The sequence below is a fragment of the Ictalurus punctatus genome, chromosome 15 (genome assembly GCF_001660625.3).
Source record: "Ictalurus punctatus breed USDA103 chromosome 15, Coco_2.0, whole genome shotgun sequence".
Taxonomy (NCBI): domain Eukaryota; kingdom Metazoa; phylum Chordata; class Actinopteri; order Siluriformes; family Ictaluridae; genus Ictalurus; species Ictalurus punctatus.
Genome location: NC_030430.2, coordinates 19,401,527 through 19,422,099, shown reverse-complemented (window position 1 = coordinate 19,422,099; position 20,573 = coordinate 19,401,527). Strand labels below are relative to the sequence as shown.

Sequence of the window (20,573 nt, the reverse complement as noted above, 5' to 3'; positions counted from 1 at the left end):
ATAAGGCACCCAAATGTCCCAGACTGTCTGGAGTTGATCGTTCAGCTAATAAGGTGCATTAAAACCACAGAGACAAGACTCACAGGGCGGAGGAAAGGTTTCTGGACTTGCTTGGTCAGAATATGGAACATGTCCACAGTTTCTGTAGCTAAAGCCAGGTAGGAGCGAGACACTCTCTCGTCCTGAGTCAGCTGGGACTGGCGACTCTGCTGTTGCTCCTGAAGCAAACAGGACACATGCATCAGTGTGGGTCAATACAAAACGACTTTCCATTCACATATCAGCCAGGACAATACTGAAACTTCATGGTCTACAGCACACTCACCCTGGGCAGCTGATCCCACTGCTCCTTGTTCTTCATCTCCTCCTGGATCTCGTGGATGCGCTTCAGAGACTCCAAGCTCTCATCCAGCAGAAATGTTGTGTCATTGATTAGCATGTTAATGTAGCGCACAAATTGCTTCCCAGAGCTAGTGTGTCAGATTGTTGGGGAAGGGGGAATAAAATCAACACAGATTATTTTATACCACAGCCACATTGAATTCTCTAATAAGAATCTTTTGGTCAGAAGGTGTTGATTCATTTTCTATAACAGCGACTCTGACAGCAGAGCCAGCTGTAATTCACAGCGCAGATTTTATTAATGCACTTGTTAGAATATGTTATCACTTCTATAGTAAGAGCTCATTCACAGGGACTTGTTTGGCAAATATGCCACATAATCCAAGGCTAATAATGAACAGATGCATGTTGTTTAACAAAGAAATACAAAATTGTTGATATGGTAAAACTTTCTGTAAGTACTGTTTATTTAACATTTATGGAAGGAGTCTCCGATGTAAGAGCTCTGGAACAGTCAGTCAGTGTTCTGCCACAGAAGAGTCATTTGGACAGAGTTTGCGATTTCAGGACAAGCTGTGTGGTTTTTTTGGTCATAATTTCAAGAGAGTGTAACAAACATTTTGTGAATGACTGTTTATAATTGTTGTATCATAATTAGTAAACTAATTTGGCCTTTGGACGTTCTGCAACATTAAACTGCTGTGGCATACAAACCATAAAACACTGTTAAGAGGTGCTGTTTATTGAAAATTCCCACTGCTGATCATTTCCCATGGACTGCATGCTTGATTTATGCCTTACTTAATATACCAGCTGCAAGAAATCATGCATCTTTTTCCCCCCCCATTGCGGCTGATGACTCACTGCACATTTTCTGCAACCGTATTTATTTAAATTGGGAAATAAACTCACTTGAACTCCTCAAGGAAGGTGCCATGATGACCGATGTTTTGCCAAAGGCTCTTAAAAATGGTACTGATATGGTAACGGATGGTGAATTTGTCATAGAACTCGCTAGTGGCTCCTGTATGTTCCACATCTGTAGAAAAAGAGAGGAAAATAAACAAAAACTGTTAATGCAATGTACAACAATCAACACAAAATATTTTTTTTCCTAAGAGAGAAATTATATTTGTGTGAAACCCTTATTCACATTTCAGAAATTAACTGTTTATATGGCCATTGGATTTTGCAAGACTGTCATGGCCGTCAGATATTTGCACAAATAAATCCATTAATATTTATAAGATCACAGCTAATGTAAAATAGTCTTCAATTCCTGTGTTAACTACAGAACCAATTAATCCCAGCCAACTAACCTGTGTAAAACTTCATGAGGGCGGGGACGAGCTGATTGACTGACAGCGGGTGGTTCTCGATCAGCTCAAAGAAGCGTTGGGTGCGAGGCTGAACTGCTGGGTTAGTAACAAACAACACCTCCACCAGCTTGGCAATCAGGTAGGGGTTTCTGATGTAGTTCTGACTGCAAATGAACACCACCAGGAAGGTCGCGATGTCCTGAGTGCAGGGCTCATAAAGAACCTGAGGAGAATACCTAGCAAAGAGAGGAAAAGCAAATGGAGCACTTACCTCCATCTGTATTTGGGTACAAAACTAAACTTTGATTCACCAAAAATAAAAAAATAAAAAACTTACTGCACAATAAAAAGCATAAATTCTGCAACATCCTCAATGTAAAACTCGGGCAGTGCAGCAAAGCTTTTAGGGATCTCAGGATTCAGGGGCAAGGCGACGCTGTAACATGATTGGACAGATAAAGGCAGGTAAGATGAACATCCCAAGTGCATGCTCGAACAGTAAATAAGAACAAGACTGACTTTGGGTAGGCAGGGTCTACGATGTGCATGATCAGCTGAATGACTGTGCTGTAGAACTGGAGACATCTGCGCAGTAGATTCTCGTCCAGCAGGCCGGCATCAGCACAAGCCTTGGAACGTACCAATTTCTACAAGAACAGCAAGAATCATGGAAAACTTATTGCAGTTAGTCAAAGCCTTTATGTCAAGAAATGGCTGCTATTATTAAAATGTCTGAGTGTTTAACATTGAACTAAGAATCAGAATGTTATAACGAGCCGCACACCGATTACATCACTTACCCACCGCGACACCGACCCCACTGTCATTTTGCCTTTTTATAGTAATAAAAATCATTTAGTTCAATTAGAGAACTGACGATACAATTAAAAACTGAGCGTGTCTGCTCAACTCAGCATGAGTCAGAGTCGAAGCACAGAGCAGCAGGAGTCAGATTTCATTTATCACGTGCGAAGAGTGAGGCGAGCTGACAGACAAGACGATGGCGGAAGATTTGGTTTCAAAAGTTCTATATTTAATATAATATAAGTGAGTTTGTCATTGTACTGTTTTGTAGTTGTTGTGTTTTTCATTAAGAATAATAATGAAGCAACCATTCAAGCAAATGCTGCCCCAAATTGCCGCCAATTCGAACGCGAAAGTGAAATGCACACGGCCATTCATAATAAGCGAGGGGAGGGAAGCCCGGCAAATGTCTATCCTGGTGGTTTCTCTTTGTTATGTGATTACCTTTTTAATAAAGTTTATAAAGCTAATAATGAAATAATAAAACTAGTGCATCTTACTCCATTACCATTAGTAGTAATTGTCCAGTAAATGAAATCCCTCCATAGTGTTGCTTCTGCTGTTCTTCCTACAAATATCTTGTACTTGCTTTTGGTTAGTTGGTGGACACTTAGTTCAATATCTTTAGTTCACTCCTCAAACAGATAGTTGTTTGGACTGTATAAAAGAAATGGAATGTAATGTTTGCTGGGTTTCAAATGTCAAATGCTGTAAAAATCATAGTGTGCACTTAAACAGTGCCTTTTAACCTTAGCGGTTCTACAAAGCGATTTACATCATTCACCATTTCTGAGTGTTATGAGCGTTTCTCATTCACCATTCAAACAAACACACACAAACACCAATGGCAGCAGAGTTGCCATGCAAGGCGCTAGTCTGCCATTGGGAGCAACTTGGGGTTCAGCGTCTTGCCCAAGGACACTTCGGCATGTGGGCCGGGGATCGATCCTCCAACCCTGCGATTAGTGGACATCCCGCTATACCACCTGAGCCACAGCCGCCCCTTATATGGCACTAATAAAAGTGTTCGGTTTGTTTCTCTTTTTGAGTTTAATGCACAGAAAAGTGGAAAGGAGTTTCAAGGATTCAAACCTTCAGCTGGGTTTTGCATCTCTTCAACATTTCCCTGTGACGAGTGGCCAAAGGGGAGTCTTTCCATTGGCTCTCACTGTTTTTCAGCTCCTCTACAGTTCTGCAGTACACACAAACACAACGTAAGGCCACAAAACATTATGCTGTCACTGCTGAATGTTATGCAATGCCAACAGTAGGGGGAACCATTAACTTGGAAAATAATATTGTCAGAAAAAAGAGCTCATTCGAGCAATCTCTCATGGGGTTTGTCTTTTAACGTGAGGGACTGGAACAACCATCACTAATGCAGTACCAACATCATCTAAGCACTTAGTTCAAGCAGTGTTTGGACTGATCAAAAGTCCACATCAAAGCAAAGCATTCATGTTCAATCCAATGGGATATCTAGTCAGAACAGCTTTAAAACTATGAAACCGTAAAATCTAACATAATAGTGAACTTAATGCAATGATTTAAAAACCCTATTAATCTTATGGTTACCGAGTATGTGCATGTACCTGTTCAGATCTCTGATGGCTCTTAGTCTGCGAATATAACGACGGCATCCAGGCAAGATGGACAGGTGGTGTGCATGTAGTGTCAGGAAGAAACATTCCGTAGGGAATTTGGGCTCTGAGAACTTGGAGGGGCCTACATCTAAAAAAAAAAAAAAAAGGACAAACAAATAAATGCCTCATCAGCTAGTATGGCCTAACTAATGTATTGTGTAGGGAAAAAAGCACACAAGATAAATATATACTCAGCAATCTGGTGGAAATTAGCTGAAGCTAGCTGTTGAGACTCTAAAGAAATACAGCAATTTCTTTCTGCGTTTCCTACAAAGTCAACCCCTAAAACAATACCAACACAAGAACCCCTGAAAGTTCGTCAAATAAAGCTAAATAAAGAGAAGGCACATGGAGTCTAGCATGCCAGATATGCACTCACGGAGCTCTGCAAGCCAACTCTTCAGTTCCTCCAGGCTCGATTTAAGCCGGGTCTCCTCGAGGCTCACGTTCAGCCGACACTTGTGGTGGAAGATGTAGAGGGGATCCACTGTCTCTAGCTTAATCTTCATACTCAGCTGCTGCAGCACCCACAGGAAGTTCAGCATGAAGCCGTCTGTGGACACCAGTTTATCATCTGTCTGTAGATCCAGCACAGGAGAGGAAAAAAATTATACCATGTTTGTAACAGTCTGTCTAACAGTACAACACACTATACACACAATTTACATTTTAAAAAAAAAAAAAAAGAAGAAATAAGTAATTTCAATAAATCCAAGACACCTACTCAAAATATTTATCTAAATAATCAGTAAATCCTTTATAATCAATGAATGTGAAAAAATAACTGGTTAAAGGGAAAAGGCATGTCTCTGTCTTAAAAAGGAAATCACTCAAGGAAGGATGGCATTATGTGAAATTTGTAACTGGAAAAACTCCCAAATAAGCATTTAACAATAAAGCAATTTGAGACTTAATCTCAAGCACCAAGTACCCTTGAGTGAACTGTGCTTGCACCCAAACAGTCAAAAATTTGTAATGCAACTTGGTAAGTTTTTTGCGGAAAACTACTTTTTTTTTTTTTTTTGCACGAAATTGCTTTGCATGGTCTTTTGCAGTGATGTTTGTTGGTAAATGAGACATTTTAGCTGTACTCGTGTTTGACACGCGTGAATCGAAGAGGGATTTTGCTGAATTTTGCAAGTTGTGATGATGTCACGGCACGTCTTGGCCCAAATCTGTGGTGACTTTGAAAAATTGCAAGTTCCTCCAAATATTGTGGAGCTTGCTTGATTTTACATTAATTTCTGCAAATCGCAAATTTGTGAAATCCCAGAGGGACTGAATCAAATGACAGGAAACAGAACGCTGGTTACGGATGTAACCATGGTTCTGTGAATTCCGGATGACCACCAGAGATGGTGCTATAGTAGTAAATAATCGCACTGCCAGCCAGAAAGGTTGAGAAACAAATACCAACAAAGTCACGTGGTGACATGAGCTGAACAGCTCAGCTCTCCACCTCTGAGCTCTGTCTTCTCGTATACTCCGAGTGACCGGGCACTCTGGCAGTCATCCGGAATTCACAGAACCACGGTTACAGCCGTAAGCAGTCTTCTGTTTCATTCCTCCTGACCGCCAAAGATGGTGCTATAGTAGTGGATGACACATACCAGAAAAGTCATGAGGAGTAAAGCATCAGAAAAAAAAGGGATCACTGGCAGAGTACAGCCAAGCTCACATCCTGGGATGAAGCAACGTTGCCGTTGTAGAATCTCATGAAGGTTCAGGGAGAGGACCATGTCACCGCAGCACAGAGGTCACACCCCAGCCCAAAAAGATGAATCAGCCCTAGTGGAATGGCAAGTGATGGTCCCGGGCATGGGTTGTCGGGCCTGCTTGTAAGTTAAGGCAATAACCTCAATTACCCACTGTGACGTCCTCTGTTTAGATAAAGGGGTATCATTCTTAACACCTCCATAACAGACAAACAGCCATTCCGATTGTCTTAACTGCGCTGTAGGCTCTACATAGCACCTCAAAGCCTGTACAGGGCACAGTTGCAGAGAACGCTATTCAAGGTCTGTCGGCTGGAAGGAACACAGCTCAATGGACTGAATAATGAACTATTGCAGGAGCACCTTAAGAGGGAATTAAGAAGTTGAATTGGGCCAAAGGATAACACCAGTACCCTCCGGTTGACATCTCAAGCAGGACTGACTCATGGACAGTGCGTAAAGTTCACCAACCCTTTTCATAAATGCCAGAGCCAGAAGAGAGGTAACTTTCAATGACTTCCACCCAAGATCAGTCTCCTCAAACGGTTCAAAGGGAGGCCGGCAGAGGTAAACTCCACAATGAAGAAAGGGGAGAGCGAGCTGGATTGAGGCATCTCGCACCCTTTAATAAAGTGCAAACCATGTAGGAGACCAGAGATGAGCCATCCACAGGTAAATGGTGTGCAGAGATACCCGCCACAAACCTTTAAGGTGGAAGTTGCCCCACCACTGACCTTGTAGGAAACACAAAACTACGGAGACTGCACATCACACAGAGTCAAAGCCACGGGTTTTGGACCACAAACAAAAAGACTTCCATTGATAGGCATAAAGTGCTCATGTAGAAGCAGCCCTCGCATTGAGAAAAGAGTGAACAACCAAGAGTTGCATAGTCTGATAAGAGGGTGTTGGCCCAGAGGCCAGATCCATAACTGTAGGCAGGCCGGGTTTGGATGCCAAATATGGGTGTCCAGCTGAGATAATAGATCCCTGTTGAGGGGAAGCTGCCTCGGTCTGTCCATCAGCAAAGTTAGGAGCATGGGAAACCATGGTCTGAACAGTCAGCGTGGTGCAGTCAGAAGCACCCTGTGTATGCCTTGAGAAACTATGCAGTGTCTCCCCCCAACAGAGGAATTGGAGGAAAGGCATACAGGAGACAAGCTGGTCAATCGTGTGACATTGTGTCCTGCCCCAACGGACTGGCCGTTGCAATCTGGGCGAACCACAATGGGTAGGGAGATGTGTTCTCTGACGCGAATAGATCCACTTCCACCACGTCGAACTCCTGCCAAATGTTAATTACAAATTTATATTACACACATATACATACATACATACATACATACATACATACATAAATAAATATATCTAAGGCGTTTTTCTAGACACTCAAAGCGCTTTACATAGTATGGGGTGGTGGGGAATCTCCTCAACCACCACTAGTGTGTAGCATCCACCTGGAGGATGTGATGGCAGCCATAGTGCACCAGAACACCCACCATATTCCAGCTACTAGTGGAGAGGAGAGAGTGATGTAGCCAATTCAGAGATGGGGATTGTTAGGGGGGCATGACAGAGAAGGGCCAATGGGGGAATTGGACATCAGACCCAGCAAATCACTGTTGACTCCCTGAAATTTTGAGCACACTGCACCTGTGTCAGCTGCTGAGTTGTCATGGACAATTTCACACGCCTCTCAAACACCTCAGATACATTCGGACCAAAAAGATGGGAAGGTCTCTCAGAGGCTTTTTATAATCCTCAGACAAGCTGGCTTGAGTGAGCCAAACTTTCCTGCATGCAGTCAAGAGTGTTGCAGTGAGAGCACCCAGTTGTCACTTCATGGCCAGCAAGGCTGTCTGCAGAAACAGACAGTGGAACAGAAGAATCCACTTCTACAGACCCGAAAGAATTAGAAGCAGCCAAAATCAGTTGGCAAATGGTGTTCTCAGCCCGAGCGACATAGACTTGTTTGCTTTCTTCGGAATCTGTGCGGCCACACTGAGCATTCCCCTGCAGCGCCTCAACCGGTGACACCACTAGTACGGTGACCGGCTGTTCAACCTCTGGTACATTTTGCAACCCGATGAACTCCACTTCTGCCATGGAAGCTAAGGTGCAAGCGGTCATGGCACGCCTCTTGACCATCCCTGGCCCTTTGAGGGCACTCGAAAACTCCACAAGAAAGTCCTTACACGCAGGCATAGCAAAGGAGTCATTAGGTGAAGGCCTGAGAAAAATAGGGATTGAATGTGGATTGAATAGGATGTGAAGGGCATTCATCAAGGCCAAGATGGGCCCCTGTCAGCCGAAGTACCTCCAATGTGTCTTCCACCTGAGGTGGGGCCATCCCTGAAGAGTGGAGTAAACCATCACTAGTGGCACAGATTAACGTGCCTCCTCAATAGAAGAGTGTGAACGAGTGTCCCAGATGGGAGTAGTAGTAGCAGCAGCAGGAACTAAGCCTGCTGGCTGGAGGGCCCGCAAAAGACACTTCAGCTCCACCATGTCTGAAGAAAGGCTAGCCACTTTCTTTGAAAATAGGTGCCCTGCCAATTAATTTCCCCTAGAGCTATATTTCCTTTTAGCTGAGGGTAAATGGCACACTTGTATAGCACTTTTATCCAAAGCGCTTTACACTGTGTCTCATTCACCCATTCACACACACTCACACACCAATGGTAGCAGAGCTGCCATGCAAGGCGCTAACTTGCCATCGGGAGCAACTTGGGGTTCAGTGTCTTGCCCAAGGACACTTCGGCATGTGGAGTCATGTGGGCCGGAAATCAAACCGCCAACCCTACGATTAGTTGACAACCCACTCTACCACCTGAGCCACAGCCGCCCAGGGAGAGGGAACACTACTAGTCATTAAGGCATGGCGTTTCTGAGTTCTCTGCCTCGAACTCAAAATTGGTTACAAACCCTCAGCGTCCTGGTTGTGGTCCAGTCCAGCCAGACGCAGCTGTCTCTCAGGCATTGGCAGCAAGCTACAATGCGGACATGGGTCCATAAGTGCTTCCTTCAGATGCTGAACATCCAGGCATAATGGGCAGAGATCATGCCCATCGTCAGGAAGAAGCTCGCTAGGACATAGCTTGCAATTCAAGGGATAGGCAGTGGAAAAGGAGCTGAAAGCCAGAACCGTGAAAGTGGAGAGCCTCTGGATACGACCACGAGGAGAGCCAGTAAAATATTTCAAATACATACTCCTACCTCCAGATGAACCACAAGGAACGGAGAGAGGAGTGTGTACGAACTTCAAATAAAAAGTAAACAGCACCCATGGTTAGGACCGGCAGGAACAAAGTACAGCACAATATCAATAATGTGAGACAACAGGAACACAAACTTGCTCAATAACTAGCCAAAAAGCAGGTGATACGCCCCCGGATAGAACCATGATGTAAGCGGCACACCGTGCAGAGAAAATCCCGTAGAAAAACTATTCTCTTACAATGGCAAGTGGCTCGTAGCTCAACAGCATGTAGCCACGATGCTAAGGATAAAGCCTTGTACTTACCAAGGTTGAGGAATCTGAAAAACAAACAAGTTGTTATCACAGTCCAAAACAGCACAATGCCAAACGTATCTTCACAGCTTGAGAGGACGAATGTTCACTGCTCCGAGAAAGCTGCATTTGATGATGTGATGAAAAACTGACCTAATCCGAAGGCGAGAAAGCAAAAGCGGTGGAGTGCTGAGCTTCAGTGGCTTACATCACCGCCGCTCAGCTCACATCATCACGTGGCTTCATTGGTATTTACTTTTCATCCTATCTGGCTGGCACAGCGATTATCCACTACTATAGCACAGAAACTATGTATTGGATTAAAATATATATACTTTTTCCCCGAGATTAAAAAAGTAGCTATTCTACCAGTATGCACCAAAAACATGGCCTTGTATGTTTCAGATTGACTGGCTCATGAAAGCTTGGAGCTTTAATTTCACATTATGAAATGACTTAAAATGCATGTCAATGCAATGATCAAATTACTGACAAAATCCATTTTTTTGCGGTTATTAGATTATTTTGTTAGCCTAAACACACTAATTGTGCAAACATTGTTCCCTTCATTCTGCAAGAGCAGTCCAGTTGCGGTTGGGTTCCACTATAATCGGATACGAGTCATACCTGCATCTGAGCCTTCTTCACATTACGGTTCACCACAGCTGCCATGTAGCTGAGAGCAGCCTCCCTCGTTTCTCCGTTCAGCAAGATGTTGTGAAGGATTTTAAACAGGTCACCCTGAGGACCACAAAACCGTAATCACAGACTCAAAACCAACCAATACGTGACAGTAGAATTAAATTAATTGGATTAGTAGATCTTCCTCTGGGGGACTGCCACACACAAAAAAAACAAAAAAACAAAACACGATTCCACTAAGAGGTCTTTCATTTGTCAGTAATCCATTCTGTACTCAGACAGGGCAAAAGTAAAATATCATTACTGGCTAATAAGAGAACCCTGTGCCTTCCAGAAGCACCTCTACACTATGAGGTAACAAATATTCCAGCCAATGTTCCAATGACTGATATGGACATCTAATTAAAAAAATGAAAAACCACCTGAGCCAGTGCACTTACCCTGGCAGACTCCAGATAATGTTGTAGGGACTGACTGACCACACGCGTATTCTCCATAGTAATAGCAGGGCCTGAGAAGTATTTGTCTCCCACTTTTGTCTAAAACCAAAACGGCATATAATATGTGAAATTAACAAGGTGAAATTTAACCTCAATTTTGCATTGTGCTGTGCATGTATACATGTTGCTGCCTCGCTAGAACCGACTCACATCATCTTCTGCAAAGACAGAAAGACTGAAGAAGGCGCCAAGGAATGAGAGTCTTTGAATCTCTCTGCCTGCCCCAGGGCTTAAAGGATCAGGACACCACAGTGGCAGAGAGGTGACCTGTATAAACCCACACATATGGAGTCAAAACTTTTTGTAAAGCTAGTTACAAAAGTCATACAAAAAAAAAAGGTAGATATGAACAAAAATCAACTTACCAAAGTGCACACAGGGTGTGTCTTTACAAACTTAATTTCACAAAGCTCAGATAAAGCCTGTAAAAAAAGTGATGCAGACAGATCCTAATGTTAATTAAAAAAATTAAATGGATGTGGCTGTTGAACCTCATGCCCTTTCATAAGGGCTGTATCCCAACCAACTACAGTTTGCAGGCTGTTTAATTATATGCACTTCACTTCAGTGTAATATTTTTGGGCATAAATGCACGGGATATAAGAAAGAACATGCAAAAACACTTCAAATAAACCAAGTTTAAATTTATGTTTTTATGACAGACTACCACAGGGCCACATAGGAGAAAGCATATTAAGCAAAATTTCTCTTACCATCAGAGGATACTTAAAGTTGTCACTGTCAAAGGAACACTCTTTCACAGCTAACACAAGCCCTTGGAGAATTGGGACAAAGATCTACAAGAGGAAGGACAGCGATTAGAGTCCAGTACTGCTTAAAAAAAAGTGCATCACAATCCTTAATATTTTGTTGAAAGATCCCTGCTGCTTCAAATGCACCACAGGATTCTGTAAATAACACCACAACATGCTGCATACAACAAATACTGTTGTAAAGTAGTGCTTTCAAATAATCAGGACAACTGGGTATTGAGGATGATTTCATCTTCATTTAAAAACATCTCCATGATTTAAAAAAAAGACTTGATGCCATTGAGCCTGCCACATCAATTAAATCCACCCCCTCAGCTTGAAATGTGAAGTGAATCAGCATGCAGCGTGTGCAGCACCTCCCACCTGTTTATACACTTCCTCCTCCTGGTGAGTCATGCGCACCAGCTCCTGGATAAAGCCGTACGGAAGGTTCCGGCACAGCATGTAGGGCACCAGTAGGGAGGGCTGCAGTGGGGCCCTGGGTAGCATTGGGGAGAAAAAAAGTTTCAATTATGTCCAATTCCAATAAACACAAAGGCTTTCTGCAAAATGACATAAAAGCAGAGTTTCTAAATGTATAATCAAGCTACATGTATTACGTTTCAGTGAAACCTCACTGAAAACTTAGCCTGGATGATATGCCAAATATAAATGCACTCTTCAGAAGAACTGATGTATAAGGAAAATAGTCTTTTAGTGCCTGCGATGGAATGGCATCCTATCCAGGGTGTATTTCTGCCTCATAACACTAACCAGGATAAAGCAGTTACTCAAAATGAGTGAAAAAGATGAATGAGAGCGATTGAGTCTAATGAGTGTGTGCATACACTACCAATCAAAAGTTTAGACACACTCATTCTTTATTGTTGTTACACCCCCCCCACCCCCACCCCCATTTTAGAATAATAATAAAGTTGTCAAAACTCTGGAATAACAAATTGAACATTGGGAATTATGTTGTGATAAAAAATCCAAAATAATTTAATATTTTAGCATCTTTGAAGTAGACACCCTTTTTGCCTAGAATTTCTATAAATGTATTCTTACCACTTTCTCAATCAGTTTCTTGAGGAATCTCCCTGAGATGCTTTTTAAACAGTATTAAAGGAGTTCCCACCTACGATGGACACTTATTGGTTGTTTTTCGGAATATTTTGCTCCAAGTAATCCATTAAAAAAAAAAAAAAAAAAATGTAGTTAGTTTTCTAATGAAATAAACATTTAAAAATCATACACCTTCAGATCAAAAGATTTTTAAGATCACGAGAAACATTTCAGTCGAGTGTCTCCAAACCTTTCACTGGTAATGTATTTTACAGTGATTTACAAACACTCCAGGTATTTTGGGGCAGAGTTTCGAGTTGTACAGTACCTTTGAATGTCATTAAAAACATAATTAGGTCTGCAAAATGCAGGACACCGCATAATGCTTTCAAAACAGACTAAAAATCTATGAAAGGTACATTTAACACAATTTAAAAAGGCCATTCATTTTAAAAATATAAATGCTTTTAAGTCTCTAGAAACACACACAAAAAAAAATTACAAAACCTTCTGTACACTTTATGGAACAAGGATAATTAAAACAACAAATTAGTACACAATAGGACTACGAGGAGGTTGCATAGGAGGCTTGTATTGGAGCCTACGCATTAAAAATTATTCTTCAGGCCATACTACACAGACTGCTGATTATTAGAGAGGCATATCAAGGACAAAAGACTGCCTGTAAGCACTGACCTGGGCAGGGTAAGGGCCCCCTGCAGCACAAGAGCAGCATGGGAAATACACTGGGAGCGTATGTTGCTGAGCAGCTGACTGACCATCGGCTGACTGCACATCTACAACAGCAAAACATAGCATTCAGAATAAGGAAGAACAGCAGGCAGATTGCTTCATAACCAAAGCCTGAAGAGTGGAATTCCCCCTGGCGCAATAGTAAGGTAAGTTTTACTTTCACTCTGGGAGGCATTTGACTTTCTGAGCTTTCTATTTTTATCCAAGAAGGCTAATGTTATGTGAAACAGCTCTGAAAAGAAATATATCGGTTTCGTTCTGTTTGCATTTGAATAACCACGCATCAGCTTCATTAGCGCATGCCTTCCTCTGTGAACATCTACTACCTTGGGAGCCTTCCTCTCCTCCATGCCCACACTGTCAAAGCGCTCGATGAGGTAGTTCAGCATCTCAGTCTCCTTACACGCCTCGATGGTAAAGCGGTCACTGCCTGAATCACCAGCCAATCCACCGCCAGATGCACCCAGGCTATAGGACAGACAGAGACAAATGAAGAAAGAGGGAGATCATTATAAGCAAGAAATCAGAATCAGAATGGAGAAATTATATAAATCACCACAGTCTTTACTGTAAGAGAAGGTTTCGCAGGCTTTGTGTTAGCCTAACAAATACATAAAAATCTTTAGAATGCAGAATTTTAAAATCAGGCCTTGAGTAGATGCAATGCATTCAAAAGCAGACCTAGGTTAATCTCATTTTAAAATGCAGCTTGGACCAAACAACAGCTCCTCTGAGAAATTCTCAATGTTTGCTATTGATTTTCCACATTCTAAAAGAATGTAATCAAGCAAGACCCTAACACAAACAAAAACTAAAGCATGCATTAGTGAGGATTCCTGGGTGGGAGGACACACGTCACAGCACCAATCTACCTCTCTTATTAGTCATGTTATTTATTCATCCAGCAAAGATTAAACACCTCAATGTCTGGGCAATTCTAATGCAATACCACAGTAATACCACTTATATGATTAGCCTTACAAAAAAATAGTTTCATGAGTAAAGACAGACAACAATAGAAGCATAGGCAAATGGGGTGTTAAAAAGGTTGACCAGCTCATATGCCATGAGACATGCTGAAATTAGTTCAGTATCCTCATGAAATCAACTAGGTGCTATTTTAAAAAATGCTGTAGGTTAAAAATAGGTCCACATCAAACATACAACACATGAGAGAGACAAAACAACAACAATCAACACCATCTACTCTAAACCACTGGGCTATGTTTTATGGCAGTCCTCCATTTGTTGTGCCAGCACAGGGCACAATGTGTTTATGTTAGTGGCCAGGCAGCACTCTAACGTATGCAACACACACTGGCACTGGTACCTTGACCCAAAATGAACCCCAGAAAAATCCTCCTCCTCCTCTTCCTCCAGCTCTTCATCACTGCTGTCTTGAGAAAGGGCAAAGAAAGGGAGCGGGAAGGGGCTGGCATGGCCACAGCACGCAGACGAGTGCAGTTTGGGAAGATATGAGGATGTGAAATGAAGTACAGGGGAGGGTTTAATGAGATCTCTTAAGGAAAGCAAGGCACTATTGTCAAGAACACATCTGACTAAGGTTATTGATTAAAGATAGTTATACAGGCTAAAGAGCAACTAATAAACAGCATAGCAGCAGCCAAGAAATTATGATAAAAGCTGTTAAACCTTCAAGAAGGTTGGAACCAAACCCCTACTTAGTTTGTGTACCTGCAAGCATGGGTTAAGGGTTATGTAATGTGCCTCACAACATTTTAATACAAGAATTGGTTAACAGCGAACTACCCCATAAAGTAATTTCACTGAAAACTAAAAACGTACATTGGTGTATTGGTGCAGTGTTATTATTTCTTACTGGTGTAGTGAGCAAGACTTCACATCTAACATAGTATGAAGATACCTAGAGGGCATCCAGGAGGCCACGGCAGTTCTTCTGGCTGTAGTAGTGGGAGAGTCCGGCACAATGGGAACTAGGGCAGGTGTTTGGAGAGTGTGGTGTCTAGGGGATGGCAGAGGAGCTGGCTGGGGGGTCAAGGGTGTGGATGGAGCATGGGTAGGAGGAGAGAAGCCAGACCTGGGGCTTAAGCTCATAGGGAAGGAGGAGCCCTGAGAGGAGCTGAGCGAGTATGGTCTATCTCTCTGAGAAATAGGCAGGGGGGCAGATGGGGTTGGAAAGGGTGAACCAAGTTGTGGCGCTGATGGACTGGGAGAAAGCTGATGCGCAGTTGAAGGTGCAGGTGGAGGTGAGGGTGAAACAACAGAGGGAGGTGGAAGTGAAGGCGGAGGTAAGGGTGTGAGTACAGATGGAGCACTCATCCTGGCAGAATTTTGCCCAAGGTATGGACTACATCCATACAGACTGAAAGCAACAGGAAATTTCAAAGAACATAAAATGGAAATGTAGAACGTGATTGACAAAACAATACAGATATCGCTACCAAAACAACATAGGAACAAATCTGATTGAGTAGATTGGGGGAAAAATGGCCAGACAAACATATTTTAATCCCTAAATCTGCATGTATATAAATTACAAATAGGCCCCGTTGTTTGTCCACACTTGCCTAGACAGCGAGCTGGCACCAAATGACCCTCCACAGGGCATCATGGGACTGTTTCCCTGGCTGGAGGGTGGGACCAGTGTCAGGTGGCGGTCTGGAGATTTGGCAGCAGTGATTGGCTGTGATGTGGCTGTCAGGCTAGCGAAGGGGTTGCAGTCACGTGATTGGGTAGACATCATAAGAACTTCCATCAAGATCTGGCCAATCAGGTCTTTGAAGTCAGAATAGACTAGTGGAAGAGAAACGCAGAGAATCATGGTACATGGGATTATAAATATGATCTCTATCCCTCCTCCCTTGCTTGCTCCCCCTCTCTCTTACCATCTTTTGGATTTTGCTGAAACTCTGCAGCAAGTGAGGGCAGAAAGATGACATCGCGGTCTTGCTCCTTCCAGGAGACACGGAGAATTTTGCAGATGAGCTGCAGAGCCTGCTCTTCAGAGACATCTTGGTTAGATGATGAGTCCTGCAGAACAGCAGGCAGAATTGGTTTATGAAACTCGTTCGATGAATACTTCTTTACATCAGTACTTTTTCTTTGCATCATCACAAACTTCTGCCTGAAGATAGCCAGTTAACTCTAACATGATCAGTAAAAAATAAACACAATACATGTAGCTATAGAACACTGTATATTAAAACACCCATCTAGAACAGTGATCTGAACACTGACTTTACACGCACCAGCCATTTTAAAAGGAACACCTGCTAATTCATGCAGCTGTTCAGCCAATCGTGTGGCAGCAGAACGATGCATAAAATCATGCAGATACAGGTCAACAGCTACTGTTAATGTTCACATCAAACATGGGAAAAATGTGACATTGGCATGATTGTTGGTGTCAGATGGGCTGGTTTGAATGTTCCTAGAGTTTACACAGAATGGTGCAAGCAAAAAAAACCCATAACCATCCAGCGAACAGCAGTTCTGCTGACAGAAATGCCGTGATGATGAGAGGTCAAAGGAGAATGGCCACTACAGTAATTTAAATAACTCTTTACCACTGTGGTAAGCAGAAAAACCATCTCGGAAAACACAACACTCCTAAGCTTGTGGCTGTCAGGCTACAACCAGTCCATAAAGGATTTTGCAGTGTTTTTTTTGTGTCTGTGATTGTTGCGGCCAAAAATGCTTGCTTTTGCTGCAGCTTTTCTCAAAAACGTAGTTTTTTGTACGCAAAACTACTTCCATAAAATTGTTTCACACGGTCTTTCGCAGTGATGCTTGTTGGAAAAGAGACCTTTAAGCTTTACTCATGTTCAACGCATGTGAATCGAAGAGGACATTGGCTGAATGCACGTTGTGATGGTCACATTATGCACCTTGGCCCGAATCTGTGGAAAATCTGTGGAAAAATTGCAAGCTCCTCCGAATATTGGGGAGGTTCCTTGATTTTGTGTTAATTTTTGCAATCGCAAAATTACAACATCCTGGAGAGACTGTACAACAACAGAAGACCACATCAAATTCCACTCCTGTCAGCCAAGAACAGGAATCTGAGGCTACAGTGGGCACAGGTTCACTGAAACTGAACAGCTGAAGATAAGCTGGAAAATCTGGATCAACTGGACAGCTGGAAAAACGCTGCCTGGTCTGATGGCTCTCAATTTCTGCTACCACATGCAGATGGTAGGGTCAGAATTTGGCATTAACAATATGAATCCATGGATCCAACCAACCTTGTTTCAACAGTTCGAGCTGGTGGAGTAATGGTGTGAAGAAAGTCTTCTTGGCACATGTTAAGCTCCTTCAAACAATTTTCAATGCCACAGCTTATCTGAGTATTGTTCCTAATCATGTGCATCCTTTTATAGCCTCAATTTACTCATTTTATAACGGCTACTTCCAGCACGAAAATGCGGCATGTCACAAAGCACAAATCTTCTCAAACTAATTTCAGGAACATAACACTGAATTCAGCGTACTTCAATGACCTCCCTGGTCACCAGATCTGAATCCAATGGAGCACCTTAGGGATGTGGCAGAACAAGAGACTTGCAGCATGAATGTATAGCTGATAAATCTGCAGTATTTATGTCAATGTGGGTCTCAATTAAATGTTTCAAACACCTTTTAGAATCAGTGCCATGAAGAACTGAGGCGGCTCTTAGAGCAAATGGATGTCCTTCCAAGTATTAGTATGACGTTAATAATAATAATAAAGAGGCCAGGGAGCCTTTACCGAGCTACATACTGTATGTAGTGTTGAAAAAATTCTGATAGATAGGTGTTTGCCATCATACTGATAGAGCTGTTTCGCCCATACTGTTTTTATGTTCCTGTGGCATGGTTTGTTATCCCAGTCAGGGTAATGCAGCCACTCCCCCTACTGTCATAGTGTTTAATCTAAAAATAAATAAATAAAAACACACTGCTGCAGCTGGGTTTTTACTTTGCAGTTTTTACATCAGAATTCATGCATCTGTGTTTCTTAAAATCAGAATCTATATTCAAATGTAACCTGGAAAGAAAAGTCTTCCTATTCATAAAGCTCCAAAGCTGTAAAGAAGGGACAAAAGTATTACTCATTTTAAAAGTAAAATATGCAGTGTTTACCTTCTCAGTCAGGTTGCGTTTCTCCCTGCGGTCACTATCCTCTACTTCCATGTTCTCAATTCCTGAGTCCACATCCACCTGGGACATGCTAAGGATGGGGTCACACACACACACACACACACACTTTAATATTAAATACAACAATTAACCAGTAAGGAACACTTTTGAATATCATATTACATACAACAGTGAGCGAATAAGAACATTAAGCTACAATATTAGGAACGTTAATATTTATCAGTGTTTATTTCCACATCCAGATGCCTGTGACGGATTGACAGACTTGTTTACTGTCACACTGCATAAGATTGAAGGACAAATAGCCAAATGCAGAAAAACAGCCTCACTTCTTTTCGCAGGATGCCGTATCGATGTCCATGCTTTGGGAGCGGGACAGGGATTGAGACTGTGTCTCAAGGCTGTTGGATGGGGAGCTGGAGAGAGAGCTGACTCCCTCGCTGCTCTGGCTGCGATAAGCCACCCCTAAAATAAAATAAAAAACAAAACAAAAAGGTAAACACCAATATCTACAGTGTGTATAACGTGCAGTTTAGACATGCCTAATCTGCAATTGGAATAAAAGATAGAGATGATGTCAATCACTGCACCTATGATATAGATCATCTTATACAACAATGTTGAATGCTTGAATATGATTGGTCAGAAGGTATTGATTACATTTCTATAACAGCAGCTCTGAATATAGTTACAATGACCGAATACCAATACATTATTGTTTCTATAGAAACAGCTAATTCACAAGGACATGTATGGCATGTATGACACTCCACAAATCTATATAATCGTTAAGGTCGAAGTTTTTCTCCAAGGTGACATTTATTTAAAATTTTTTGAATGAGCCTTCAGTGTCAGGGTTTTGTAACAGTCAGAGGTCAATTTCAGGTTTTCCAATATGGTAAGTCTAAGTCCGAAGAGCACTATGCTTTGTGGTTTCTCAACAACATGACAAGCTGCAGCTCTTGTCTTACGATCTAAGTGAAAGTGAAAGAGGGAATGAATGTTTATAGATGCGATAACAAGTGATTACAGGAACTAACCTTCCACAGACATTAAATGTGCTGAATAAACTGTACGTGTTGTTCTTTAATAAAAAGGAAATCATCAGCAATGACTACGCTGTTGTATAAGAGGAATGAAAAACTTCCGGACATATAGAAGAATAATCAATAATGGGGTATCACTTTGTATCAGGTCACAGCAAACTACCCTTTCTTTGATCATTTTTCTTTAAAAGCACATCTCGCTGTATTTTTTACAATTATTATTATATCCTTTATTTTACCAGGAAAATCCCATTGAGATAAAATTTCTTCATCCATGGAGTCCTGTAAAAAAGTGGCAGCACAAATAGTTTCACATTAAAAAAAAAAAAAAAAATTATTTATTTATTAACAAATACATAAAATCGAACACAAAACAAATGAACAGATGTTTTACTCCTTACATATTCAAAATGCACTGACAGATTTAAAGCAGCAGGTTTGAAATACTTAGAGCCCATTTCACTTCACAAGCACTAAGACGGTGTCTGATTATCCTGATCAATATAGTAATAAAGTCATATAAACATGGGCTCGTTTGCTGTTTTGACAAAGCAAATACATCATTAACAGTCATCACTCATAACATCAGTTGGCTAGCATGTTGCTACTTCCTGAGCTTTTGTACTCAGACAGAGCAAACAAAAGACGAACGTTCCTGAAGGCATCTGTCTCCCCTGTATCCCCGGCATCTGTAACGTTTGGAACACATTCAAAGACACCTAAAAACTGTCCTGTCCTGTATTATGTACGCACTGATGCAGATGTAAAAGTCTGGAACACAGCCCATTGTTGTGGGTTTGAGAGAAAAGCTGTTGCACATTGCAGCAGTGTACTTTTTGTTAAAACTGCACTTTCATGTGATGCTGTGCTCTCAATCAGAGGTGCAGAATAACAGCCACAATAGCACCATGTTCATGCTGTCAACACAATACAAGTCATTTTACACCAGCGTTGCAAATTCCTGATTCCCGGGAACGCGAATCATTAGACGCTTAATATTATCAGCGACATAAAAGCTATTAATCAAAACGGAAGGGAATATATTATATATATATATATATATATATATATATATATAAAAAGAGTCAGTTGAGCTTGCACTGGGGTGAGGTTTGATTTCTATTACAGTCTCCAAGGTGATTGAGCAGGACAATAAAAACTATTCTATTAAATATAGGTCAACGGTCTTTAACTCGACGGGTCATAAAAGGTTGAAAACCTCGGATCTGGGTCATAGCCTAGATGGTGGTAAGTGCACTTGTAATCACCAGACGACATTCCCCATTTACCCTAGACAGTAAGTAAATCACAAGACGAGAGCGAGCCTTCAGTCTGGCCCACCTACAAGTCTCGGGTTGAA

General features: G+C 41.9%; 1 protein-coding gene across 3 annotated transcripts in view; it reads right to left on the bottom strand.

The window, feature by feature from the left end:
- ube4b (ubiquitination factor E4B, UFD2 homolog (S. cerevisiae)) overlaps positions 1-20,573 on the bottom strand; it is a 31,367-nt gene that overhangs the window by 4,741 nt on the left and 6,053 nt on the right. Inside the window, exons 3-25 of one of the 3 annotated variants that reach the window (XM_017486898.3) lie at positions 18,497-18,632; positions 18,150-18,237; positions 15,914-16,058; positions 15,596-15,821; positions 14,932-15,390; positions 14,377-14,478; positions 13,373-13,514; positions 12,990-13,090; positions 11,613-11,727; positions 11,190-11,273; positions 10,842-10,898; positions 10,627-10,743; positions 10,417-10,515; positions 9,962-10,075; positions 4,488-4,686; positions 4,058-4,196; positions 3,558-3,657; positions 2,181-2,308; positions 1,999-2,097; positions 1,662-1,897; positions 1,255-1,381; positions 326-470; positions 84-218 (exon numbers count right to left, since the gene is read on the bottom strand). In XM_017486898.3, coding sequence (XP_017342387.1) covers positions 84-218; positions 326-470; positions 1,255-1,381; positions 1,662-1,897; positions 1,999-2,097; positions 2,181-2,308; positions 3,558-3,657; positions 4,058-4,196; positions 4,488-4,686; positions 9,962-10,075; positions 10,417-10,515; positions 10,627-10,743; positions 10,842-10,898; positions 11,190-11,273; positions 11,613-11,727; positions 12,990-13,090; positions 13,373-13,514; positions 14,377-14,478; positions 14,932-15,390; positions 15,596-15,821; positions 15,914-16,058; positions 18,150-18,237; positions 18,497-18,632 — 3,293 coding nt within the window. The remainder of the gene's footprint in view (positions 1-83; positions 219-325; positions 471-1,254; positions 1,382-1,661; positions 1,898-1,998; positions 2,098-2,180; positions 2,309-3,557; positions 3,658-4,057; positions 4,197-4,487; positions 4,687-9,961; positions 10,076-10,416; positions 10,516-10,626; positions 10,744-10,841; positions 10,899-11,189; positions 11,274-11,612; positions 11,728-12,989; positions 13,091-13,372; positions 13,515-14,376; positions 14,479-14,931; positions 15,391-15,595; positions 15,822-15,913; positions 16,059-18,149; positions 18,238-18,496; positions 18,633-20,573) is intronic. The other 2 variants (XM_017486899.3, XM_017486900.2) reach the window with 2 other exon arrangements.